Below are 27,035 nucleotides of genomic sequence, written 5' to 3'. Positions count from 1 at the left end.
CTGGGGGGTTTTGGAGGATGCAGATTGAGGCTGGGGGCTGTAGAACTTGGGGGGTGCATAGTGAGCTGGGGGAGGCTGTGGGGTTTGGGGGGATGCAGATTGAACTGGGGGGGAGGCTGTGGTGAGCTGAAGAGGTGGGTGAGGCGGCAGCTAGGAAGGTTGGGTGCTTGACTTTCTGCGTTTTTTCCTCAGGGCGTAGAACCCTTACTCAGTCCTACCAGACTGACTCAGACCTCGCTTCTGGTCCCGGTGAGAACAAAGCGACGGCACTTTATCCCTCCTTCTGTCAGTGCCAAGCATATGACTCAGGAGGAGCAGAAGTTGAAAGCCAGGGCTGCGGGCATTGTGATCCCTTACGAGCCCCCAGAACGCCCCATCAATCTTGCCTGCACAGGTAGGAACAGGATCAAAAGGCTGTTGGTATCTTCTAGGGATGAGAGTTGGATGTGGGATAGAGGGAGAACTAAACGTAGGCAGAACTTTGGGACCAGTAACCTAACAAATCTGGACCCTTTCTCAATCTAGTGCATTGGTTCAAAATGGGGCCGTTGGTGCTGATTACACTCACTGCCTCTACGTAGAGAGAATAACCCTCATACTTAACTTCTGTTTAGTGCTGCTGAATGGTGCCGGACAAATGGATCAGAGATGGAATAGATAGTGCATGGCAAGCTTTCGTTTCCCCCATGGGAATATGCCTTTCTGTGATCTGCAAGGACTGCCTCTAGGATTGAGAGGGGAGTCCAGTCTCTCTGACCCATTCAACCCCGATCCGCCATGAAGGGGGCCAGTTATTGATGATTGTGGTGGTGTTTCATGTGTTGTGGAGACTGGATTGAAACTCACAATATACCTCTTACAGGGGCCACCCAATAGCCGATAGATGGTAATAACTTTAGGTCCAAACCTGTGCTGTTTAGGGGCCAGTGCTGTAGCAGTGATTTGCTACTATTATCGATCCTCTGAGCTTTTTAATCCCCTCTGTACCTCTGCTCCTTCCTTTAGGTTTTGGGATAAAAGCATGTTTAGGGACTAAACATACTTCTACCTGACTATCTAGTATTTCAACAGTTTGTTTTCTTGAGACTTTCATGTTTCTTTAAGAACCTAACCTGTTGCCATGGTGTTGATCTCTTCCTGCTCTCTCTCTCTCTCTAATACAGCTGGAATTTTTGACCCCTATGTGCCTCCTGAGGGTGATGCCCGCTTGTCTTCTCTGTCAAGGGAGGGGCTGAGGCAAAGAGCAGAGCAGCTGAAGCAGAGTGCTGCTTCACAATTCGCGTATGTATCTCAGGCTTCCTTTCAGGAGCTCCTTCAGTGTAGCAGCAGTTCCACTGCAAAACTTTGCTTGCAACAGTAGGGTGCTTAGTTTTTCCACCCGGATCTCACCTTATTGCTGTACTGTCCTGTGTCAGTGCCGCTAACTCTGCTATTTCTGTGATACCACCAAATAATCTTGGGGGGCTGTGATTTACTCATCAGTTTTTTGTCCTCAGGGGACCGTGTCCCTGATGCACTGCCTCCTGACAGATGATGGCTAGACTTCCGTTTGTTGTTGTTGTTTGTGTTACACTTGTGTCCACAGTCCCCAGCTAAGATTGGTGCTGTACTTTGCTAGACACTGTGTAGACAGAGTAAGAGGCCGTCCCTGCTCTAGAGAATTTACAATCTAAATAGACAAGACAAAGGGTTGGAGGAGAGAGGAAGTATTATCATCCCCTTTTTCGGGGAACCAAGGTATAAGGATTAGATGACATGCTCAATGTCACACGGGGGTCAGTGGCAGAGCTGAAAATTGAACCCAGAACTCTTGATTCCCACTCCAGTAGGTTAATCACATGGCTGTCCTTCCTCTCTACTTCCCTTCCATGTCCACAGCCTCTGCTCGCTTGCAAAGCCACTGATTGGAAACTTCAGCATGAATCTCTGCCATTGGGAGTGAGCGCGAGGCACTAGTCACGGGGCAAATTGCCTGACTTTTGTTGCAATGTTATGTGCTGTATGGTTGTTGGTTATTCTAGACCACACACTCCACCCATGTAATAGCTTCTCATGGCACAAGGAGACTGTGTCATCAGAGAGTCCCTAATCAGTGACTTCTTAATGGAAGCTGAGATTAAAGAAAATAAAAACGGCAGCTATACTTCATCTCCTAGAACTGGAAGGGACCTCGAAATGTCATTGAGTCCAGCCCCCTGCCTTCACTAGTTGGACCAAGTACTGATTTTTGCCCCAGATCTCTAAATAGCCCCCTCAAGGATTGAACCCACAACCCCTGGGTTTAGGAGGCCAATACTCAAACCACTGAGCTATCCCTCCCCCGGTGAAGCTGTCTTGATCTGGAGGATGTGAGGGTTCTGAATTGCACTTTGCTCAAGAGCACTATATTCGCTGTAAGCCATTGGATGCTGAGGGCGTCAGACCAGCTCCCATCATAAAGCATTTCTTATACTTGTCTTTGCAGAATCCGGAAGGTAAAAGATTATGATCCTTACTTCAGCACTAGAACGTTCCCCGAGAAGGCCCAGGAGATATTCATTGAAGCTCACAATTGCCTGACAAAGTAAGAGCTGTTCTTTCTGGGTGTTGTGGTTTTTCAGGGTTTTCCCATGGCCCCACTTATGTGCTATATTCTTTCCTCCTCTCTTTTTAGTAGACCCTCTTTATTTCTCAGGTGCTGTGTATTTTCCTGCTGCTACCTCCATGAATAGGAGGTGGCTGAGATGCCACAGGCCGATACTCCTTTAATTCCAGCTGACAAGGACAGCAAGAAACAAGAGGTGGCAAATATATTTGGGGCCTGATTTCCAGATGTGTTGCATCTGCTGCGCTCACTGAAATCGGTGGAAACGTGAACACTCAGCACCTCTGGATATCAGGCCCCTGAGGGATTGTTTTGATTGTCATGCTAATTTGCACCACTTTCCAGTAATAAAACAAAACATTTCAAAATTGCATCTTGCTTAGTTACAGTTTTAGCCGTCAATAAAACAGTTGAGACATATTTGGCTTCCCCAGGGAGTCCTGCTGTTAAATGTCATTGCCTTTGGGGCCTGGTTCCATTTGGGCTCTGTCCTTCATCTGAAATCCCGGTTCACAGCTCAGCCCTTTGCATTTTGCCAGTGGATTATATACAACGTGTGGGAAGCAGGGCTTCTTGGGTGTGTCTTTTCAGCACGTGCATCTGAGTAATGTGGTGTATTTCACTTTACAGTTTCAACAAGCAGAAACTTCACTCCCTGGTGACTGAACGCTGCTACCCGGTAAATATTTATCTGGAGTCAGCATGTCCTTTAGAAACCACTAACAGGCTGAACCATCAGCAGTCTCCTTTCTTTCTTTGTACTCAGAGAAATGAGGCAGAACACAAGTCTAGCTGGGAGTTAAGGACCAGGCACTTTATAGCATACATTCCATGTTTATCTCGGGATCAGTATGGAAGTGTCTTGTAAACACATGAGTTTGGGATCTGACTGGAGCTGAAGGGATGCTGCTGTGTGTTACGGACCAGAATTTGATGTACCTTTTAGAGAACAATGAACATAATTTTTGTAGGCTCTCCACAACGGGCTTGCTGCCCCCATTGGAGAGAATACTAAACTCCCCTGTTGATATCAGTGGCAACAGAATCAGGCCCAAAGAGAGTTGTAGCTGCCTCTTTGGCTCTGCCCCAGTAACTAACAGAGGGACCCTGTTTGAGCAGTCAGAGGAAGTAAACAAAGCCACATTAATTTCTGTTGCATTGGAAACATAAGGGGAGGTGCAGTTCAGCTGAGATCAACCTTGTTTTCATTTCCCTGAGATGCTGTTAAAACAGTGCTAAGGAAGTGTGTAAACTGGCCCATGTCTTTGAGTTCCTTTGTATTGGGGTAAGAGTGATACTGGAAAGCATTCATCCATATCCCCATGGAAAGCTGAGCGCCTTTTACGGTGCCCTGGTCATACTGAGTTTTTGTAACAGTGCTCAGCACTGCGACCAGAGGGCCCGGAGTTAACCCCTCATGTTCTGCGTCTCACCATTGTGCCACGTGAGCACAGATGGCGCACTTACTTCTTCACGAATTTGGAGCTTCTCTGTCCCCTGAGTGCTGGAGCCTGTCGACCAATTCATCTTCGTGTTGCTAAGTGACATCATTTTCTCCCTAGGAAATGGTGCGTGGGAACAGATACAAAACCATCCGCTGGAGCTTTGTGGAGTCGCTGGAGCCTCCCAGAGTGGTTCAGATTCGGTGCCCAGATATGGTGAACAAGGACAATCTGTATGGACAGGTGACAGTCCGCATGCACACCCGACAGGTACGGTCTCTTATCTGCATGGTGTTGCACAACCAGCCCTTGTTTGATGTCCGCATGACAGGTTTCATGGTTCTCCCTACAGACCTTGGCTATCTATGACCGGTTTGGACGGCTGATGTATGGTGGGGAGCAGGTGCCGAAAGATGTTTTGGAGTATGTCATATTCGAGAGGCACCTGGTCAATCCTTATGGGTCTTGGAGGCTACACGGCAAGATAGTGCCAGCCTGGGCTCCGCCAAAGGACCCCATTATCAAGGTAACACATCTGAGAGTGGGCACCCACTCCTGCTTCATAGACCATCTGATAAATCTGCAAAACTACCCCCACCCCTCAAGTCCTGTGCTCAAAAGCTGCTCTTTCAGGATCTTCGCAGCTTGACTGCTGGAGACTCTCCAGTGCGTGCACTAGCCCCTGTTGCCATTCTGTGCCATTTGGATATCACCAAGTAGCTTCTACAAGGATTTGGGCAAAGAATAATACATCGGGCTAGGTATAATTGAGCCACTGCCTGGTGCGGCTGGTTGGAATGGGGACTAGGAGCTTTGGGGTTTGAATGGTGTGGGAAGCCCAGGGAAAGGGATGATCTTGTGGCTAAAGCACAGGAGAGCCTGGCTCGACCACATACATGCTGTTCGTCCTCTAGCGAGTGACTTAACTTCCCCATCTGTAAAATGGGGGTAACGCTGACCTATCCCCATCTTGGGGTGTTGGAAGGCTTAATCAGTTAAGGTTTGTAAAGCATTTCAGCTCTTCAGCTGGAAGACACTATATGCACTGATTTTTATTGACCTGAGAGTTGATTGGAGGAGGAAGTCAACCCCTTTTGGCCATTTACACTCCCTGGGCTTGCAGCTGCTGCATGTGGCCAGGCAGAGACGTGCATGGGCTATTGCTGCTTTGGCAATCACCTGTTACAGCAGACAGGTTCCAGCTAAGGAAGGCTGGTGAGATGAGAGAAATGGAACAGATGTTCCCACCACACATGCATCATCTGGCCACCTTCCTGCTTGAGGGCTGTGCAGTGCCATAACTCTGTGGCTACCTTTGTAGCCTGCGAAGGTGTTTTTCTGTTAGCTCAGGGGCTTTCAGCACAGAGCTTCTCTGCAGTCAGTCTGGTGGCAAGCTAATTCGATGTCTTGCTCTCTCAGACGGTGATGGTCCCTGGCCCCGTCCTGGACCCCTCACAAGAATTTGATGAGATCCAGTGTGAAATTCCAAAGCCCAAACAGACGCAGTGGTACAAATAACGGCGGATGGATGGGGCAGCAACGGGGGTGAGAAAGCAATAGACTAGAGATGGGACTGCTCTTCGGTTGCATGATCAGCAAGCAGTGCGACTGCAGTTCTCCATTTCAACTGAGCAGAGACGCCAGCAGAGAAGTCTGTGCAGGGAAACTTACAGCGAGCAGAATGCTGCCCAGTGTGGGTTGGCTCTTCGCTGGACCACACGCCATCTAACGTGCTGCCTCTCAAACTGTATCAGTTTTGCTTTGGAGACCAGTGATCCCACATCTTCAGAATTGCTCATTAAGCAACTCTCAGTGCAGGGGATGATCCCTGCTTCATTGGCCAGAGGAGTATCTATAGGTGCAGAGTGTGGGGCACTGTCTTTATATACCGTTGCTGCCCCCTTAATCTGCACTGCAAGTCCCGCTGTGCTAGCACTGACCATCCTTTTCTTTTTTCCTTCCCCTAGTTTGCCTCAGGGGGTGGTGCCTACCCCTGGATTCTGTGATTCTGAACCCCCTGTTCTCCTCCTTTGCTCTATGCCCTGATAGTCACAATAACAATGTGTGGAAGGCGAGCATCAAACTCTCCCGCTCAAATGCTGGAAACCAGGCTGTCGATTGCCATCCACCCGGCTTGCACCCAGAAGTGGGCAGCTCCCTAATGGGGTTGTAATACTTCTCATGTAATGTAATAAAACTCCACTGATTCGTTGACCCAGACAGTTTTGTTAATTGCAGTTTGCAGCCCAAGAGGCAGCAGGTTTTGCTGTTGGTGCTTCTGGAAGGTCTGTATCAGATTGTTGATCGTGAAGATGGATGATGGTATATTGCTGACAGTGGCTACGTTGGGCGGTGGTTGGGAGGACATATTTGCTCTCACAAGTTTTTGCAGCCCCACTTTCCCAGTAGGACAGCCTGAGTCATCTGAAAAAGTTCAGAAAAGGGCAACTAAAATGATTAGGGATTTGGAATGGGTCCCGTATGAGGCGAGATTAGAGGCTAGGACTTTTCAGCTTGGAAAAGAGGAGACTAAGGGGGGATATGATAGAGGTATAGAAAATCATGAGTGGTGTGGAGAAAGTGAATAAGGAAAAGTTATTTACTTGTTCCCATAATATAAGAACTAGGGGCCACCAAATGAAATTAATCGGCAGCAGGTTTAAAACAAAAGGAAGTATTTCTTCACACAGCGCACAGTCAACCTGTGGAACTCCTTGCCTGAGGAGGTTGTGAAGGCTAGGACTATAACAGGGTTTAAAAGAGAACTAGATAGCCATTAATGGACTTAACCTCCATGAATTTATTAGCCAGGCTGGGTAAGGAATGGTGTCCCTAGCCTCTGTTTGTCAGAGGGTGGAGATGGATGGCAGGAGAGAGATCACTTGATCATTACCTGTTCTATTCACTCCCTCTGGGGCACCTGGCATTGGCCAGTGTTGGAAGACAGGACACTGGACTGGATGGACCCAGTATGGCCAGTCTTATGTTCCCTTTGCCTCACTCTTGTCTCCCTGTGAGAGAAGTAAAAGGCTCCCCACCAGCTCCAGTTAGCTCCTGCCCCCTCCTTGGGCTGTTCATGTAGCTTCTCCCTCCCTCCCATTTTGCTTTGAGTTGGCATTCTGCTTGCAAGGGCTGCCTTGGGGACCAGCATCCCCCTTGCTCTGCCTGTGTGTCACTGCGCTGGGGGAGTGGTGTGAAGGCAGCAGTGTAGCCTGGCTGGGGTATTCTGTTTAGTGAATAGAAGCTGCCCTGTCACCCACCCTGGGAGAGTAGCAAAGTACTGGCTTCGGGGTTTACCCCAGCTAAGTCTCCGGCATCCTAGTTGGCTTTCCAAAGGAGAGGGAGAGGAGCAAGTGACTTGAATGAGGTCACAAGCTGCAGCACTCGCTAGAATACCGCTGGCTCCTAGTCCTCAGAGCAATCCCAGTCTGGATGTAGCTGCATTTTGAAACTTGCTTCGAGGAACGATGCTCACACCTACTGGGAATACCGCGTTCTTAGAAACTGACCACGTCCTATGTTACTTTAACGCATGGCCCCATGGTGGCAAGTGCTGCCCCAGAGAGCTTGCAACCTAAAGCCAGTTTTATTGGCTTAGAAATAGAAACATTTCTTACAAATGCGTAAGTGCCCCTCCTGATTTCTCAGGGGCGTGAACCTAAGGCAGGAGACCCTCCATTTTCTTCAGTCTCCCAGGTTTTCCCAGAGTGCAGCGTTTGGAAAGTGCCTACACCGCAGATTACATGTTTGGTCTCTTGGGGGAGAAGCCAAGGGTGCTTTCTTGACTTGTCCTCAGACTCATTCCTTTTGCTTTTACTAACAATACAGCTGTTCATGTTTTAGCAGATGCCAGAACCCCTTGTCTGCTACTTGGCCCTCTTCGGGGGACCATGTGCAGTGGGATTTGAGAGCACTACTCCTGCCTCAGAGGAGAGTTGGTCCCGTCTGTTCCATATGGAGCCTGCAGTAAGAGACTCTTAACTACTGATTCTTGCATAAATCTTAAATATCTCCTGCGAGTGGAGTATTTCTGACATCTCAGCCAAGGCCTCGTTCTCTCCATTGGGAGCAAAGCCAGCAATGGAACCTCTTTAAGAATCCCTTGATTTTTGAACCCAAATCCCCCCCCGTCTTTTCCAAAAGAGCATCTTCTAAACAGAGCTTTCAGAGGATAGTCAACCCATGGGCTCAGGGCTTATAGGGAAATCCCCACAGGCTGGGAGGGGACCAGCTACCTAAGAAAAATTACAGTTTCAGACCCATTTTGAGGCTGTGGAGGCGAAAGCTGCTGGTATAGTCTGTACGATACAAACCCAGACCCAGGTGCCTTCCCTGCTCTGTTTTTTAGTTCAGAATCCATAGCGTGTGGGCTCTGAGTGAAAGGTGCCCATTCTTTTCTTACTGACGTTGTTGAATGGGTTTGTGCTCATCAGGGGAACGTCTGTGCTGCAGTTAAACAGACCCTGCAACTTAGTGTCTGTTCTGCTGCCTTGTGTAATCCTGTAGTGTCTCTTCCATTAACATTATTTAGCACCTAGAGGCCCCAACCCAGCTGAAGGCTGTGCTGTGCAAACCCTGTCTGTCCCGGAGTGCTTAATCTAAGTAGACAAGTGACTTACTCAAAAGAGGCAGGGATAGCCCCCGCTCGTCAGCGGCAGAGGCAGGGATAGCCCCCGATTTTCAGTCCAATGTTCTACTCGCTACACTGTGCTCCCTCTCTCCAGGACCGTGTGTTCCTGTACAGAGATAGACACTTGCACCAAAGTGCCAGGTGAGCAGAAGCACAGTTGCTTCCCTGTGTGACCTTCCGCCCACTCGACCCCATGCCTTGTGAAAGGACAGTGTTAAATTCTGTACAACAAGAGATGGCCTGCAGTGAAGGCTGGGTATGCAAAAGCTTCCCCTAACTGGAGGAACAGCACTGGGGAAAGTTATGCAGACCAGCTTGTCAAACGATGCACTGCTTGGGCCTATAGTGAAATCAGTGATCCCATAATCTCTGAGCCACAGTCTCAGCCACACCAAAGTGTTGAGAAAGAAGCGATGGGAAAACCCCAGCAATAAATCACAGCCAGTAGTTCTGCCTATGGATATAGATAACTCTTTATTCTCTGTATGTACATTTTCTTACACAATCGGATGATCTTGTGTAACATTCACCGCTGAAAGTTACGTACGCTACGGCATCGCTACTCCCTACGGACACAGTGAAAGGAAAGGATGGGAGGGGAGAGGAGACAAATCCGGGGCCAAAGCCACGTGATGGGGAACAAAGCTAAAACATTCAGTTTTGCTGTCTCTGATCTCACTGCTCCCATCTGAATGGAACAGATGGCAGAGGTAATGAATACTGGGAAGTTACTGTCCCAAGCAGCCCTGACTCCTGGAGAGAAGGGGGGAAAGGGACAAGATCAAATTGGTAGAACTGGCATTTCTCTCACAGCGCTTTCTCTGTAATGGTCTCAGACCTATGCTACCTGGGCAGCGAACCACTGCTGGACGGAGCTTGGAGCTGGGTGGGGACCTCTAAGGCTGGCCCTGGCTGTTCTCCCCCCATTTCTCTCCTTGTGGGGAAAGCTTTCCTGTGTATTTCTCTTTCTGTCTGTGGTCAGTAATTGTCCACGGTCAATCTGCCGCTGCCCGCGTCAGGCACCGCGTCTCCTCCCATGGGAAGTTCCAGGGGGAGGAAGTTGCGTGCGCCTTCCATTGTACAGTTCCCATGTGGAGAGAACCAGCAAATGTTGGTCCTGGGGAGAAGGAGGCACTGCCAAGAGCCAGGCATGGGGTGGGCAGGTAGGTACTGCTAGCTTCCCGTGCGCCCTTCTGCTGACGCACCTTGGTCCTTGCCCAGCTCCACTTCTGCTCTCCTGCCTGGGGCCTAAGGACCCACCACATTGATCCATGCTGCTCAGGTGCCCAGCATATGCCCTCCTCTGCATGGGGGCCCTTATACGGGCTGCTGCAGCATTAGGCTCTTTTGGGGACTGGGCTTCCAGCAGATCTAACATCTCCCACCTCCACCCAAAGGTGGGTGGTGGGGGTCGGGTGGGGACAGGACAATAAAGGCATCCAGGAAAACACACTCCTCTGTGTAGTCTGAAAGTGAAGGCTTGCTATTCTGGACAGTGAAAACACTGTTGATGAAAGCGATTACCCTTCCTGGAAAGGCTTGGTTGCCTTCTGTGCCGGGAAGCTGAATCGTAGCCCTAGGCATGTTTGCACAGGGTGTGATTGCACAGACACACACAGTAACCAGTAAAGACAAAGTGCTTTGGAAAGTTAGTGGCATGGTTAGTTAAGACAATAAACACCCTTAAGTTGGAGTTCCCGTGACAGTGGTGTAACAGTGCAGTGTATTTAGCCAGGTGTACTGCTGGTAGTGTGGTGACCGATCCCTGGGGTTCGTTAATACCAAGGTTTCTAAAAGCGAAGCATTGGAATGGCCTGAAGGTTAGCTTATTCCCTGGGAAGACATGTAGAGATTTGTGGCAAGAGAAAAGAGAATCACTCACTCACAGTAACATTCAGGCACTGAGCCAGCATCACTGGAACGAAACCAAAATGGCTCGTTTCAGATGCATAAAATTTGTGTGACTGGTTCAGGGCCTTTGTGGGGAATTTAAAGGTAAATTAATTTGAAATCTAGGCAGCAGAGTGACACAGGACTGGAGTGGAACATAAGCAGCAGCTTGTTTGTCTTGAGCTTCAGAACCTGAACTAGATCATTGGAGTTACCCTTCGCCAGAATGAAGATGGCAGCAGCATTTGATGAGTGATCAGTTGGGCTGTTGGCAATGACTTGAAAAGCATCTTCCCTTTCCTCCTCGGCCTCATCATTGCATTGACCTTGTCCCCTTGTTCCCTCTCACTATTACGTTTTGTTTGGCTCTGCACAATAGGCTTTTCATTGACGTTCAGGGTCCGAGCCTGTCAATTGCAGAAGTCTCTCGATACCCGTTGTCTTCAAATCTTAGACTCCAGCTGTGTGCCCAAAGTGCTGCTTATTACGCCAGACACAACTGTTTCCCTGTTGCCTTGTCCCCTCGTGTGTGTGTGTTTTCTCCACTGGCTAGCTCCCCTCCTTTGCTACGATTGGTAGTCCTTGCCCCAAAGAGCTATCTTGTCATTACAGACCTGCGCACGGCACAGTGGAGTCTTGATCCTGACTGGGGCCTCTACTATAAATACAAATGTTAAACAGCAATAATGTGAAGGTGCTCAGGACCTCACAGGAGGTGACCTTGGTGGTCTCAGGCTCAGGAGAGAGGGTCAGTGACTTGGGAAAATATAAACCTCAACGTAAGTAGCTCAAGGGAGCAGTAAGGTTCCTCTGTTAGACGAAGGATGAGCGGCATTTTGGGTGTAAGGCTTATTGACCTCTCATTGTTTGATTTACCCTCCTGTATGGACCCATTGGTTTGCACACCAAGTAGTTCCACGCACTTCTAGACAATCAGCTAACTGACACATAGCTGTAAACGTAAACGGAGAATCATATGATGGACGCCATGCACATCCCTCCTCATTTCTCCAGAGCTCGCAGCTGAGACTTTTTGTTTAGCGAGTTCCAATTTTAGATGAGCTCGTTGGACATATGGCCGGTGAAAGTGGGTGAGGCTGGCTTTGAGGATGGTCTTAACGCTTTCCAATACCACTGGTTTGACAAAGAGGACACTATGGAACCTCGCTATGCTTTGACAGACAACGGATGGAATCTGCAGAGTATCACAGTTGACTTGGGTTTTCAGTGAAGGCAGAAAATTGCAACTGTCCCCTGACAGGAGTGACCCATAGAGAGTCCAAGTGTGGTTCATGTCCACTAACTGAGAGGATCAAGGATATTTGCGTCTAGGATTTTGTTACCGACGCCATCACATTGTCAGCGTAGGATTCAGTCATGTCCTTAATCATGTACAGGTTTGGTGTACACACAGTAGGCTGCACTAAGAATTGAAGCAGTCATTGGTTGAAGCCGCCTTTTCACCTCATCTGCATTCGTTTCCTACCCGTATGGAAAAAGCTACTCACAGTCCCATGGGCAGACATCTGATTTGGTTGGGCTGGGACCCCTGGTTTCCCCTCTCTGTTTTTCTGCTGTTTTGCTTTCAGGTGGGGTGGCGCGGACGGGACTGATGTCTCCTGCCTCCAGCGGATGCACCTCCGAGATTTTGCTAGTTTCTACTTCATCCTTTGCGGCCGCCATTGGAGCCCCTTCTGCTTCCCACGGGCAGATGTCTGCCATCATGCTGCTACCTGTGCTAAGACACCTGGTCACGATGGGTGCCACGCCCACTTCCCAGGGGAGCACATCTGCCATCATGCTATGGCCTTTGCTGAAACCTCTCGGGGGCTTGGGGTCAGGCACAAGGCGATGCAGCGGCTTGTGTTCAGCCTGGCCCATGGGTTTACTTTTTGATTTTTTCAGCTGGGCTGTTGGAGTTTCTGTGACAGCTGTGCTGGCTGTTTCCACGACTGCCTGACTGGACAAGGCTCCTTCGATGTCCCACGGACATATTTCCGCCTTCAAACTTGCTTTCTCAATCGCTTTTGGATCTAATCCTTCCCAAGGGCAAATATCGGACTTCGTGCTTTCGACGCTGTCAGATTTCCTCGACGGAATTTTGCCCAGGTCAGTTGTTATAGAGGAGTCCTTCCAAGGGCAGATGGACTCTCGCTGGCTGCTTCCCTTCTCCAGCTTTTTAGCTGGGATGTCTCCAGTTCCTCTTGAACCTGTCTCTTCCCCCTGACTTGTGTCCTGTGTTAATTTCCCTTTAGCTGATGGAGCTCCAGACATTTCCCAAGGGCATATTTCAGCTTTAACACTGGCTTCAACCTCCTTGCTTTCCCAAGGGCAAACATCGCCCTTTTTGCTCTCCACACTGCTGGATTTCTTTGAAGGGCCTTTGGATGGTTCAAAGCTTTTATTGTCCATTTTTACAGAGGATTCCTCCACGCTCAGGCTCTCCCAGGGGCAGATGGACTCTCACTGGCTGTTTCCCTTCTCCAGCGTTTTAGATGGACCTGCTGCTGCTTTCGAGGTGATGCTCTGTTCGCCTTTGGAGAGACCAACTTTCTCCCTTGTTCCTTTCTCTGGTGGAGTCTCAGCCACTTCCCAGGGGCAGATTTCAGTTTTAACACTGGCTTCAATGTCTGCATTTTCCCAGGGGCAAACCTCTGCCTTCTTGCTTTCAGTACTGTGCGATTTCTTTGAAGCTGCTTGATACAGATCTAGGCTTTTAGTCGCAGGCTTGACTGAGAGTTCCTCCTTGTCCATACTCTCCCAGGGGCAGACAGATTCTCGCTGGCTGCCCCCGGTTTCCAACTTCTTAGATGGCATATCTCCAGTCCCCCTTGAACCGGCTCTGTAAGCTCCATTGCTCTCCTGTTTTACTTTCCCTTTATCTGATGGTGCTTCAGCCGCTTCCCAGGGGCAGATTTCCATTTGAATGCTGGTTTCAACCTCTGCACTTTTCCATGGACAAACCTCTGCCTTTTTGTTATCAGCACTGTCCGATTTCTTGGAGGCAACTTTAGCCAGTTCAAAACTTTTGGAAGCTGGGTTTATTGGTGGTTCCTTCGCATCCATGGTCTCCCAGGGGCAGATGGATTCTCTCTGGCTGCTCCCCTTCTCCAGTGTTATAGAGGGACCTGTTGCTTTTGACCTGATGATCTTATTCTCTTTGGAAGCCAAACCAACTTTTCTTAATAAAGTTCCTTTCTCTGATGGCGCATCAGCCACCTCCCAGGGGTAGGTTTCAGCATTAACACTGGTTTCGACCTCCTCTGTTTCCCACGGGCAAACCTCTGCTTTTCTGCTCTCGACGCTGTCAGATTTCTTTGAAGTCCCTTTAGGCAGATCAGTGTGTTTTGTGTCAGCTTTTGCTGACAGTTCCTCCATGTCCAGGCTCTCCCAGGGGCAGATGGCCTCTCGCTGGCTGCTCCTCGTCGTCGGTGTTTTGCCTGGACCTGCCGCTGCTTTCAGTGGGATGCTCTTGTCCCCTCTGGGAGCTGTATCTTTATCCTGTTTCACTGGTGGAGCTTCAGTCACGTCCACAGGGCATATTTCATCTTTGACACTGGTTATCACCTCTGCGGTTTCCCAGGGGCGTGCCTCGGGATTCTTGCTGTCCATGTTGGAGCGACGGGGTGTTTTATCCTCATCCCTGCTCAGGGGTTGCAGGGCTCCACCAGAATCTATGATCTCCCAGGGACATGTGGATTCCCATTGGCTTCTCACCCTCTCCAGCTTCCTACGTATGATGTCTCCTGTGTCTTTTGAACGCCTCCTTTCTGCTCCGCTGCTTGCTTTGGCTGGCACTGACCCATCTTGGGGACCATCTGCTTCTTCCATCCTCACTTCCCAGGGGCATATTTCAAACATTTTGCTGGTGTCCTTGTTTTGCAGGTGTGGGGTTGTAGTCTCCTCTTCCCAGGGGCAGATGGTGGCTTGTTTACTGATTTTCTGCCTGCTTTCCTCAGGACCTCTGGCTGTGGCCTCTTGCCTTGCCGTCCCACCACTGGAGAGCGTTGAGGTTTCAGCCAGTTTGGGCTTATCGCATCTACTACCAGCCTCTCTTTCTTTCTCTCTTTCCCTCTGGCTCCCCTCATCCTCCTTTCTTCTTTTAATGCTGCTCTTCTCCCTTGCCCGGTTAAATGCTTTGATGGCTAACCCTAAACCCTTGAGGGAGCTTTTCTGGGGGAGGATTTTAAGGCCTTGGGCTTTTCCCGGAGAGCTGTTTGGTTTCTCAGCACTTCCTGGTTCGCTCGTCTTGTCCTGCTGACTCTGATTGAAAATCTTCTCCTCTGCCAGTTCCCATGGGCATATTTCTGCAGCAAAGGAAGGTACAAACGGCAGCCTGCTGTTCCCAGGCGTGGACGCAGGTTGCACATTATCTTCTCCCCGCTCTGCCTTATCCATCTTTCCCGAAAGCTCCTCCACCTCCCATGGACAGCTGTAAATCAGCGCCCCGATATCTTTGAAGCCCTGGCCGGGAGCATCTGTGGCAGGCTGCATGTGCTCCTGAGAGTCCCAGGGGGCAACCTCACTCCTTTCGAGGCTATGAGCCAAGCTTTGGTACCTGATGGGTGGTTGCGGTGGTGGTCTCTTGTTGGCAGGGGGTGCCCTCCCCAACAGGTGAGAGCTGTCGACACTGATGCTTTTTATCGGGGCATATGTGATGTGTTTCTGTGCCTTGCTCTCTGGCGGGCTCACTTCCCCCTCCCAGGGGCAAACGGCAGCCCTGTCAAAGCTGTCTTGCAGGAGGGAGCTCACAGTCCCTTTGGCTACGTCGTTGCTCTGCGGCTGCTTCCCTGCCTCCAGGGCCTGCTTGGCAGCCTCCCCACCATCCGCCTGCACTGAGGATTGCGTTTCAGGAGTGGAAGCTCCCTCCTTCCCCTTCCTCTCCTTTTCTCCAGCTTGTTCACAGCCGTCTTCCACATACGCCTGGCTGGTCAAGAGCAGGGCCTTCTCTCTGGCGCTCGTGAGGACGCTGAGGGATTTCTGCAAGGGGGACGGTTTGGGGTGAAGGGGTTTCTTGTCCGCCAACAGGTTGTGGGCACTGGCAGACTTATAGACAAGGGGGGCTGAGTCCAGGGAATCACTGTTGGTTCTCTCGGAGGCTTTCTTGGCCAGCTTTTTCCTCATCAAGGTGTCTAGCAGCGGGGGTTCCTTGCAGACACTGTCGTGCCTGGGGGGCAAGGAGCCCTCCTTAGGGTCCCGCACATGGTCGTAGGTGCTGTGGGACTTCCTTAGAGAGAAGGCTTTGTGCTTGGAGGAGTCATCTTTCACCTTCACGCTGGAGCTGCCGGAGTCCAGAAGCCTTCTTTTGTAGGAGCTGGAGCGACTTCCGCCGCCAGCGCCGCTGGAGCTCTCCTTGTCCTCTCTGCTGCACTGCCGAGACACAGACTCTGGTATCTCGGTGATACGCCTCATAATGGAGCGACCCAGGCCCTTCTTGGAGCTCCTCTTTTTCTGAAGGTGAGGGTTGTTGGCGGTCATCTTCTTGGTTTTGTGGACCTCCAGCTGCGTGTAAAGCTTTTTTAACTCATCCTACAGGTTGGGTGGAGTTTGGGAAGGCAGAGGAGAGAGGATAAAAAGAAAGGAGCACCGATAAATATATAAAAACTCAATTAAAGTGTAATAACACCACTTGGTTGGCTTGGTTCTGGAGCTAAAACCATAGGCCTCTGCTCCTTGAGTGAAAGGACCGGGTCTGTTAGTTTGAGAAATTGTAGCCAAGCAGCCGGCTAGGCCTATGTAGAAGAATGGGTTCATGAGACACCCAGAGGGCAGTTCAGAATCAAACTCTTTTGGTTTTCAGCCAACATATTAGAATTTATTTTCACCTACCCCAAGTTTTCCACAGAAAACGAATCCATTTCCCACCCAGCTCTAGGTAATCTCTGCAAGCCCAGGAATTAACAGCAAGCCTGGTTGCTCCCAGGACGGGCTGACATGGGGGAGCACATACCCTGGAGAGCAATACAGCCTCCCAAAGTGAGATGAGATAAATCTGATCCAATCAGGGCTGAGTCGTGTTTACTCAGCTTCCCCTCCCCTCTCACCAGCGTGCGTTTCTAAGCCCAGTCCTTGGGCTGATCGGGACATCAGAGAGAACCTTGATTAAACTGGATCATCCAGTTCTTTGAGGGGTGTTTTTTTTCAGGGGTGGGATTTTCAAAGGGAGATGCCTAAATCCCATTGGAAGGCTCCTCCTGGCCCTTTGTGCCTGTGAACCTCTGAAATGTATGTTGCTCATCAGCCTCTGAGTTCATTTTCCTTTTTGATCAGGGGTGTAAAATGTGTCTGGATTTCCTATAGGGTTGGAAGGAAGAGAGGGCGGCGGTGAGGGGGGTTGGATTAAGCTGGGATACAGCCATCCATTGTACCAGCCCCATCTATTCATGCAGGATTTTTAAACCTGGTCTCATGACCTTGGAAAACCAGACCCCTCATTGCTAACCCCTCAAGCTGCAAAGGAAAAACCCTCCACTTGTGACACCCCTCCCTCTACCCCGCAGCACTGCGTGCCTGGGTCTTCAGCAAGGCAGACAGAGCCACCAGGCCAGTGGGGTGACTCCTGGGAGTAAGGGCTGATGGATCAGGTCCTGAGAAAGGTGTGAACTTGGCACCCCAGCCCCATTTCAATTGAGCGTTGACTCTGGAGACTAACGACGATGTTGTAGATGTCAGCCTTATTAACTGCTTTCCTACTGACTGTCCTATGGGTTGCTGCTGGAGCACAGGCGAAGCAGCCCCTGCTTCCACCCCCTTCCCCTGTCCCATGCTCGCAGAGGGATGTCACCCCTCACTCGAGGAGGCAAGGGAGATCCATGAAAGCCCCAGGGCAGGTATAACCCTCGCCACCCCTTTTGGTTTGCTTCAGGAGAAAGACTGCAAAAGGCAACTCTTACTCTGCACAGTTCTGCATAGCTAGCGTCAAAAGAAGGTCCTGAGTGTGCCACCCACCCGAATGTCATCGGGGTCAAGGCTGTGCTCGCTCCATGCCGACGTGATGCTGTTGTTCAGGTAGGAGCCCGAGCGCCGCATGTCCAGCTCGTCCTCGTAGACCTCTGCCGCGATCTCCTCCCGCAGGGGCGATTTGGCGTGCAAGAACTGGGGGAAGAGAGCGGTGGCACAGGTTGAAGCCCTCGCTGCTTGCAGACTGGGGTTGTCAGGGCAGTCTAAGGAGTTTGGCCTGCAAATGCACCTAGCTCCTCTTGGACGCCTTTGCAAATCCCGGAGCCACCTTGCCTGTCTTTCTCCTTAATGACCTAGGGCTTGTCTTCACTGCAGAATTATACCCAGAGCATCGCTCCTCGCTCGTGTCTCATCCACACACGTGAACGCTTCTCCCGAGCAGGGTGGGTCTATTAACATCAGTTGCCCGGCCTTAGAGAGAGAATAGGCTACAGATCGAGTGAGCGCAAGTCAGCTGCTAACACAGCCTCTGTAGTGTGGACGTGGGCTAGCTTCGCTTGACTGCTGCTGATCCTCCAGTGTCTTCCCCCAATTCCCCCCGTGCGCCCCAGAAAGGACAGAAAAGTTGCCCCGCAGTTAAGCAGGAAAGAATTTGTAAAGTGGCTTAGCCTGCTGAAGCCCAAAGACTCCTGCAATACGCCCCCCGGGAGTCTTTAACACAACAACATGGGTGCGCACAGCACCGGTGTGGACACAGCCGCTGGAGTGCTGTCATGTGGCTGCACTCCCTTGAGCGAGGCGAACTGGAGAGGAGCTACCTGGGTGTAGATAACTGCAGTGAAGACAGAAGCCTCCTGTCTGTCTCTCTCACCCTTCCCCCCTCCACCCCCCCTGCAGTGTAATGTAGCTTTGCACCAGTTAACTGGCGTGGTTGGCAGTAAGCACGTCACTCACTCAGATACTAGTCAGGGCTGCTAATCATGCGTCACCCCTGCCGGGGGCCTTGGTACCCTATTTTTTGCAGCACTCCTGAATGGTACTGGAGTGACTGATGTGATTGGCCTTCCTTCCTCCCAGCTCTCTGTGCAGTCGGATAACCCAGAAGGCATTGCCCACCACTGCAATACATGCAAGCCCTCAAGGCACTATCTACCCCTTGCCACCCCTGCACCACTACCCCAGCCCTGGGCAGAGAGGGCACCACAGGGCAGGCTGGAGGAGGGAAGGCGAGTGGCTGGGTCTGACCTCTCCCCCTGCAAAGCCTCATGGCGCAGTCCTTGCTGCACCGTCCCCCTACAGTTTCTGAATCAGGGAGGTACAAATGGTCCTGCTGTTGTCTCAGACTGTGCAAGGACGAATCTGCTGCTCTATTTCCAATGCTGCAGCATCTGCAAATGGTTATCTCTTGCAGGCCGGTCAGTTCACAGGGAGCAGGCAGGCTGCTTAGCTTGTTAGGGATGGCTCTGGATGCTTGTAAAGGATTTAAATAGGGGAATCTAACTGAAAGGGGAAAGCAGGATTGTGTTTTCAGCCTCCGGGAGAGTAGTGCTGGGGGAAGAGGCCGGAGGCTGGTTACCTTTGGGATGAAGAGCAGCGCCAGCGTTATGGTGATGGTGACATGCGTGTGAATAAAGAAGAGCAGCAGCGTCCAGTCGGGATGCAGCGAGGGAACCATCATGAACCTAGACGGGGAGGCGGGGAGGTAATTTACCGAGGGCCGGACTTGGTCTTTCTTCCCCATGGCCCTGGGGGAATAAAATCTTACCCTCACATTTGCAAAACGGGCTGGGGGCTAAAGGCCCAGTGACGGCTGCCGGGAGGCTGGGAATCATCCTAGGCATTCTATTGGACTTTGGATCCGGACCAAGAGAGGTACCACATAAAAGCTTTGGACCAGATCCCCTTTGCTCTGTCCCTTCCTTGCGCAGCCAGTGACAATGCCTTTGTTCGGGGGCCTGATTCACCTCTCCTGGACCCTAGTGTAAATCATTGACGCCAGTGTCTTTACAGGGATGTAACACAGCTGGGAGGGAGGGAATCGGTCCTAATGGGAGTCTGGCCTGAGAAAAGCCTGATTAAAGACTAATAAAGTCCCCAGCATTTGGCCCATCTAATTAAATTATCCCACTCCTTTGCTGGGCAAGGTGAGGGTGCTGTCCCCACTTACCCTTGACCTGCCCCCGTGATCGACAGCTACAGCACAAGCCTCAGTGGGTGTGCAAAATCTAGGTCCGGCCCTGGCGGGAGAAGGGAATGGGACTGTGCTTGTTGCTGAGGCATGAGTCTCCAGCTCCCTTTCTAGCTGAACTGGACTAAGCTGTGGGGCACCCCGGGCAGAGACAGCACCAGGTCCTGCAGCCAAAGGGAACCCCTGGCAGGGCGATTTCTCCATCCCCACCTGACAACGTGGAAGGCCGCAGAGATGATCATCTCGTTGTGCAGGGCGATGCCCATGTAGCGAGGTTCGTGGAAGGCAGAGGGCACCGTCCGGGTGGCATAGCACAAGAAGCTGCCCCAGAATAAAAAGAGCATCTCAGCTGGCAGGAGAAAAAGAGAGATGGGGAGATGAGCAATAAAGGCCAGAGCCCGTTGCTCTAGGACACTCATTTTTATATCGCGAAGCCATGCTCCGTGGAGCTCAGGTGGCAACCAGCTGATGGTCTAGTTAAGGTGAGCTAGCTAGCTCGAATTCAGCCTTCTTCCGTGCCCATCCGCCGGGCACTTCTCTCTGCCTAGAGCCAGAATGGCCTGTATGCCGCAAGCCCTCTATGGTTTCCAAGTGGAACAGATTGACTGCGGGGCAGGATCACTGTGGTTCTGAAGGCAGCGTTGTGATCCCCAGAACCACCGCACATTATTAGAGTCATCCGGACCAGGACAGGAAAGAGGGGCAGCCCCAGAGACCTGCCTGGATCTCCCCTTTGTTTTATTTGCCCCTCTCTGCATCCGTGGAAGTAAACCCGCAAGAGAGACCAGGAGGGGAAGCCAACATGTGTGGGTTATGCAATAAGCACAATAGCATCTGCTACTTTGCTTCTGCCGCAGATCCCAGACGTGCATTGGGGCCCACGTCTCCCCATCAGTGCAGTGGGACATCGCCATGTTGCCAAGGCAGGTGTGGGAGCCTGAAAGGAGGCCTTCCATAACACCTCCACAGCACAGCGGGTGGAGTGGAGGACCAGCAGCAGAAGGTTCTCCCATGAGGGCCATTTCAGTGCTAACACACAGCCTTTCGTTATTAGCCAGGCATGTTTCCAGGGGCCATTCTGACCCTCCTCATCACAGGCCAGGTTCTGCCACTCTTGCTCCTCCCAAGTGGCACCTGAAAGTGGGAATAATCCCGCTCATGTCAACGGGGCCACTTGAGGAGCAGGGTAAGCATTGGTATGAAAACCCGGCCCCATGTGATTTACATTGAACCTGCTTGTGGCTTTCCTGCCTCCTCGCTGAGAATTGCTCTGGGCCAGAACTTGTCCCAGTGGGTATGTCAACAGTGCACACTAAGCTTGGGTTCTGACCCCGGTCTGAGCTCAAGCCCCTACTTCTGTCCACACACAAATCAGTCTGACCCAGGTCAGCAAGCGCTCAAGACCCAAGTCCTAGGACCCTTCTAGGTGGGGTGGCTCAGAGTCCAAGCCCTGCTGAAACTTAGGTCCAAGCCCTGTCGTTTTGCAATGTGGATGCAGTTCAAGCCACAGACTCAAGTCACAAGGACATGTTATCAATTGTAAACCTAGGTTTACACTGCAGGGTGAACTCTCAAGTGTGGGATTGGAAACACCAAGTCCCCAAGCCTGGGTCCTACAGACAAGCCGACTGAGTCTCTTAAGCACCTTGCCCCATTTGGGGGCTCTGTCCCCTTAGACCTGTGTAGACTCTGGGACAATGACATCTCTGGGCAAACTGAAGACCCCCTCCCCTCCCTCTCTTGTGATGTCCGATGCTTCGGACGGAGGGTCTCACCCACAACCATCATGTAATCCCACCGGTCATGGTCGCAGATATAGAACTGGAGCCCCTTGGCGGTCTGGGAGCGGATCACCAGCGGGATGTTCTTATCAATGTTCTCCAACATCCCCACCGTCCAGGCAGCCAGGAACCAGAGCACCAAGAGCAGGATCAGCCCCAGCATCTTCAGCACCCGCCCGCTGGTCATGTAGGGCATTCGCTGGGCCGAGCGGGAGAGAAACACCTTTAGGACCCTGCATGACAGAGAAGGAGGAGGTGACTCTAGCATCCCCATGGGCCTTTCTTTTGATGGCCAGCTGATGGCGGACTTAGGACTTCAAGGGGTCCCTTTGTGCTGGGTGGCTTTCACCCACAGTGCTCTGGAGTCTCGTTGCCTCTTGTCTGCATCGTCACGCCGCTAAAAGAAAAGCCCACCTGATAGAAGAGGATTAAAATATTAATTATATCAGGTCTGAGACCATGCAGGTGTACAGTAACTCCTCACTTAATGTTGTAGTTCTGTTCCTGAAAAATGCAACTTTAAGTGAGAGGATGTTAAGCGAATACCAATTTCCCCATAAGAATTAATGTACGTGGGGGGTTAGGTTCCAGGGAAAAAAAATTTTGCCTGACAAAAGGCATTATATACATTTTAAACAAGCAGTTTAATACAGGTATGAGTTTTAAACAATTTTAAAGAAACAATTTAATATTACAATCATCACTGCTGAGTATGAAGCTTGATTGAGGTGTGGAGTCAGAGTGGAAGAGAATGGACTGTCCGGCTGCACCTTTTGCTGTTCTTGCAAGCACAGGCATTGACTTTGCTAGGGGCAGGGGGCTCAACCCTCGGCCCATCCACTCAACCCCACCCTTGATCCGCCTCTTTTCCCCTTCCACCTCCTCCCCCTTTACTTCGCATGCTGCGTCCTCACTCCTCTCCTCTCCCTTCTGAACGCTGCAAGCCAGCTGATTGCCACGGGCAGGGGAGGGAGGGGGAGTCTGCGCATCAAGTCCTTGCTCCTCCCCACCCCCCCTCCGCCTCCTAAACACTGCAAGCCAGCTGCTAGCCGCAGGCGGGGGGAGGAGGGGGAAGGTGCTGATCTGCCCGGTCTGCTGGTGGGCAGGAGGTGCTATGGGGATGGGGGGTGGGGCATAAGGAGGCTGCCAGCTGTGGAGAAAGCAGGCAGCCAAACAACGTAAGAGTGGAGCATTGCGCAGCTTTAAATGAGCATGTTCCCTAATTGATCAACGTAACAACAAAACAACATTAACCAAGACGACTATAAGTGAGGAGTTGCTGTCACTGCAAACTAACATGGGGCTGTGAATTCAACAGCGAGATTGTAAACCCCTTGGGTGGGGGACTGTCTTTTTGTCCTGTGTTTGTACAGCACCTGGCACGCTGGGGGCCAGGTGGCTCCTGGGTGCTACGATAATACAAATAATCATCATAAACAAAATGACCCTCGTGTATGGAGCAAGATCTGCCCCTGTGCCTTTAGACCGACATTGGGCCTGGGTGAATTACAGTTTTTAATTTAATGTTAGTCTATGTGATAAGCCCAAAGCACGTGACCCAAAAGAAGGAGATCCTGAGAAAGTCTGGTTGTTTGTGTTAGATCTGTGTGAACCTTCAGGTACCGGCATGATCTTATTAAAGTTTGAGTTGAGGCAACGAAAAGAAAAATACGGTTAATTGGACATAAGGACAACCATATTGGGTCAGACCAAAGGTCCATCAAGCCCAGTGTCCTGTCTTTCAACAGTGGCCAATGGCAGGTGCCCCAGAGGGAATGAACAGACAGGTTATCATCAAGTGAGCCATGCCCTGTCACCCAATCCCAGCTTCTAGCAAACAGGGGCAGTAAATAATTGGTGATCTAGGTTTGTTTAATTTATTATGAAGAACTGCTTAGGAAGAAATATGGCAAAAAAACAAGAAAAAAAAACCTTGAAAAGGGGGACCCAGCCCTTTAATCTTGTCTTAACCAGGCCTGTGGATGGGGTTCCGCTCTTCTGGCTTTAGCTAAGGTCCAGCATCTGGCAATGACATCTCTTGTTTATTATAGTGTAGACAAGGCCAGGGTTTTAGAGGTTTCTTTGTCACATCTGTTACCTTCCCACTATGGCATGACTGCAGGGAGGCCAGGTTCTCCTGAGGCAGTTGTGAATTTCTGGCCAATGCTCTTTGTTGGTAGGCTGTCAAGCGTAAGTGTGTATACGCTTGTATTAGTGGGTGGATGTAATTGACACCAAGTGGCTTTTGGACTTGTGTGGCAGCTGAGCTGTGGTGAAACTTAGTCCATGTATTAGGGAAATTATTTCCAGTTCCTTTGGGGATTGAACATAACCAGTCAGCAGTTCTGCTCCTCACTGGACCAATTTACCGAGGCTCAGAGTGGATTCTCCATTCCTGGCCGTTTTAAAATCAAGACTAGGTGTTTTTTGAAAAGGTAACATAAGAACGGCCATACTGGATCAGACAAAGGTCTATCTAGCCCAGTATCTGTCTACCAACAGTGGCCAATGCCAGGTGCCCCAGAGGGAGTGAACCTAACAAGTGATCTCTCTCCTACCATCCATCTCCACCCTCTGACAAACAGAGGCTAGGGACACCATTCCTTACCCAGCCTGGCTCATAGCTTTTAATGGACTTAAAAGCTGCATGAATTTATCTAGTTCTGTCTTAAATATTGTTATAGTCCTAGCCTTCACAACCTCCTCAGGCAAGGAGTTCCACAGGTTGACTGTGCACTGTGTGAAGAACAACTTCCTTTTATTTGTTTTAAACCTGCTGCTCATTAAGAGCTGTTCTAGAAGTTATTTCTGGGGCAGTCCTATGGCCTGTGTTAGATGGGAGGTGAGACCGATTGATCACCATGGTCCCCTTTTGGCTTCGGAGTCTATGAAACAGCTGCTTGTGGGAGGCTGCTAGAAGGAGGTGCTGTCTGATGGGTCATTGGCCTGGCTGTGTTACCTGTAGAGCTTGAGGGTGATGGTTCCGTAGACGATGGCAAACCCAAGCATGCGCACCCAGCGCAGGACGATGCAGCGGAAAATGCTCGGCTTGAAGTACAGGATAAACACCTGGACAGAAAGGGGAGAGAAGGGTGACTCCGGGGCCCCTCAGATCTCTGTTTGGGGAAGCTGGGAGGGCCTTGCTGTTCCGACTTCCCCAGCTTGGACTGCACCTGAGATTTGGATCCTAGGTCTTGTTTGCACCTGTGGACCTTTGAGACTGCTCTGGCAGCATTTTGGGGCATTATAATGGGTGTCAGTGATGTTAATAGCCACATGGAGGCCCTGGGATGCCACTAATGCAGTGGAAAAAGGGGTTTGGGGCTCATCTAGACTCAGACAAAAGTTGAGTTGTTGGATTGGGTTAGCTACCCGAGTTCTAACAAAACATCTTTTATCTTTGTCTAGACCCGGGGTAGGCAACCTATGGCCCGGGTGCTGAAGGTGGCACGCAAGCTGATTTTCAGTGGCACTCATGCTGCCTGGGTCCTGGCCACCGATCCAGGAGTCTTTGCATTTTAATTTAATTTTAAATGAAGCTTCTTAAACATTTTAAAGACCTTATTTACTCTACATACAAGAATAGTTTAGTTATAGAAAGAGACCTTCTAAAAACGTTAAAATGTCTTATGGGCACGCGGAACCTTAAATGAGAGTGAATAAATGAAGATTTAGCACAGCACTTCTGAGAGGCTGCCGACTCCTGGTCTAGACAGAGCCTTAGTTTAATGTGAGTTAGGCCCAATGTCTTCTGTGCAGTGTTGTGCGTGTGTTGTGTGTTGTGCGTCAGAACCCTAGCACGATTCACAGAAGGGACTGGATGTTTATAGGGAGAATGAGAATTCTAGCAAATACTAACCAAATCCTAAACTAAGTAACTCTCCTCGGCCCCCTTATTTTGGGAGCGAGGGTACGTACGTGTGAGAGATTTGCTGAAAAGCCCAAGGATCAGTTACTTTGGAAAAGACTCGCTCCCCTTCCCTGGTGCTTTCTTGAAAGGCAGAAGCAGTAGATCTTGCAGGACAGAGAGAGGATTAAGATCATTTAATTTAATTCCAGTGGCCAAAAAGGGATTTGAGTTCTTGAGAAGAATGATCTCACAGGAGCTGGTGGCCGGGCCAGCAAAATTAGCCATCAGTGTAGTTGTCCTCACGCCCTGTTGGACAGCAGATCTCTCGCTGCCCCTGGCCTGGAGGAGGAAGGCAGGATTCTGGAGGGAGTCCTTCCAGGAGAGTGAGCCACACTGTCCACCCGCCTTTTGTACACCCTAGGCGGCTTCCTGTCCCTCAGCTGCGTGCGAACCTGCCACGGACTCTTGTGCTTCGAAGGGAAGAGGTTGATCCTTGGGGTTCTGTAGGTGCTGGGGCTCCTCTTGTCCCCCCGCCCCCATGCAGGGGCACTGTGATCAATCCCAGGGGCTTGGGTGCCCTGAGATCAGCTTTGAGCTACACCTGGGTAGGTGGGGAGAAAGGCAGCTTGGCTGGATCACGCCCAGCTCTCGGGGGAGAAGAACATCAGGAACACACAGGCCTGGTCTTCCTTTGACCTAGCTACTGCCTTTTGGGGAGGTGGCTTCTCCCATCTGTGTAGATTGTGTCTACACCGAAGCGGCGCCGCTGTAGCATTTGAAGTGTAGGCATACCCTCCAGCTAGTGAACTCTGGGTGTGAAATATGCCACTGGACCCAAACCCTCATATGGTCTTTCCTAGCTACCGTGGAGCCTATCAGGGGACCATGTGATGTCTACCAATAGACAAGCTCCACATCCCAGAGGACTAGGGTCCTGTGGAACAGGAGGATCAGAGCCAGTCCCCGGGGAGGAGGGGCAGGACATGTCTATGTTCTTGTGCAGTTAAGGGCTCCTCCCTGCCTAGGAATTTACACAGTTCCTGATGGCTCTTACTAGATACTAGAGACACTCAGGTATGTGCAAGGCCTTGAAACATGGTTCCAGCCTCTGAATCCTCCACTGGATGATGGATCTGTGGGAGGGTATGGCAGGTAGCCTCAGGGTACGTCTGGTGGGATAATTCCCAGCCAGGGTAGATGGATCTGTGCTAGCTCTGATCAAGCCAGTGCACTAAAAATAGCCCTGTAGTTGCGCTGGCATGAGCGGTGGGACAGGTTAACTGCCCAGCGCGTGCCTTCATTTGGGATTCCTGGGGTGAATCCATCTCTGGTATAACTCTACTGGCTGGATTTGGCCCCCTAGGGTCAGTCTCTCTATCCTGGCTAGGATCAAAGTTATCATGGCACAAGGAGATCACCAGACAGGAAGGTCTGAGAAGAGGGAAAGCACCGAACCTTCTTCTATCCGGCCCAGGCTCCTTCAAGAGTCAGCGTGCTCTCGGGGCAAGGGATGGAGTGCTGACCGCCCAGTGCAAGCCAGATACTTACAGGAAAGTAGAGAAGCAGAGATCCAAAGAGGATGGTCTCCAGCAGGATAACTCCTGATGCCCGGATCCTCTAGGGAAACAAAGAGAGAGAGACACACACGTGGTAGAGAATCCATGCGGTGTGGGAACAGACCAAGCAAGCATATGCTGCCAATGTGGAGGACGGATCTGCAAGGGAGCTGAATGCAGAGAAGGTATTTCCTGAATGTGCCCCTACTTGGAG

General features: G+C 50.8%; 2 protein-coding genes across 2 annotated transcripts in view; one reads left to right on the top strand and one right to left on the bottom strand.

The window, feature by feature from the left end:
- The first annotated feature begins 171 nt into the window (after positions 1 to 171).
- MRPL45 (mitochondrial ribosomal protein L45) lies at positions 172 to 6,246 on the top strand. The gene is made up of 7 exons (XM_032791281.2): positions 172 to 394; positions 1,164 to 1,281; positions 2,465 to 2,563; positions 3,215 to 3,263; positions 4,147 to 4,296; positions 4,379 to 4,552; positions 5,446 to 6,246. Exons 1-7 carry the CDS (start codon positions 301 to 303, stop codon positions 5,542 to 5,544), a joined length of 783 nt encoding a protein of 260 aa, XP_032647172.2. The 5' UTR covers positions 172 to 300; the 3' UTR covers positions 5,545 to 6,246.
- A 102-nt stretch (positions 6,247 to 6,348) lies between these two features.
- Positions 6,349 to 27,035, bottom strand: part of GPR179 (G protein-coupled receptor 179) — a 42,613-nt gene continuing 21,926 nt past the window's right edge. Inside the window, 7 exon segments of the mRNA XM_032791389.2 lie at positions 6,349 to 16,075; positions 17,495 to 17,641; positions 19,023 to 19,128; positions 19,845 to 19,983; positions 21,410 to 21,648; positions 24,375 to 24,484; positions 26,814 to 26,882. Coding sequence (XP_032647280.1) covers positions 12,047 to 16,075; positions 17,495 to 17,641; positions 19,023 to 19,128; positions 19,845 to 19,983; positions 21,410 to 21,648; positions 24,375 to 24,484; positions 26,814 to 26,882 — 4,839 coding nt within the window. The 3' untranslated portion in view covers positions 6,349 to 12,046.

Source organism: Chelonoidis abingdonii, chromosome 21 (genome assembly GCF_003597395.2).
Source record: "Chelonoidis abingdonii isolate Lonesome George chromosome 21, CheloAbing_2.0, whole genome shotgun sequence".
Taxonomy (NCBI): Eukaryota; Metazoa; Chordata; order Testudines; family Testudinidae; genus Chelonoidis; species Chelonoidis abingdonii.
Note: the sequence above shows the minus strand (reverse complement) of the source record. Positions and strands in the feature narration are given on the sequence as shown.

Excerpts from the sequence above, each read along its gene's own strand:
- MRPL45 (XM_032791281.2), top strand. The coding sequence starts at position 301 with ATGACTCAGGAGGAGCAGAAGTTGAAAGCCAGGGCTGCGGGCATTGTG. Across the intron at positions 395-1,163 it reads CATCAATCTTGCCTGCACAG|CTGGAATTTTTGACCCCTAT; the intron begins GTAGGAACAGGA and ends TCTCTAATACAG. Across the intron at positions 1,282-2,464 it reads AGTGCTGCTTCACAATTCGC|AATCCGGAAGGTAAAAGATT; the intron begins GTATGTATCTCA and ends TTGTCTTTGCAG.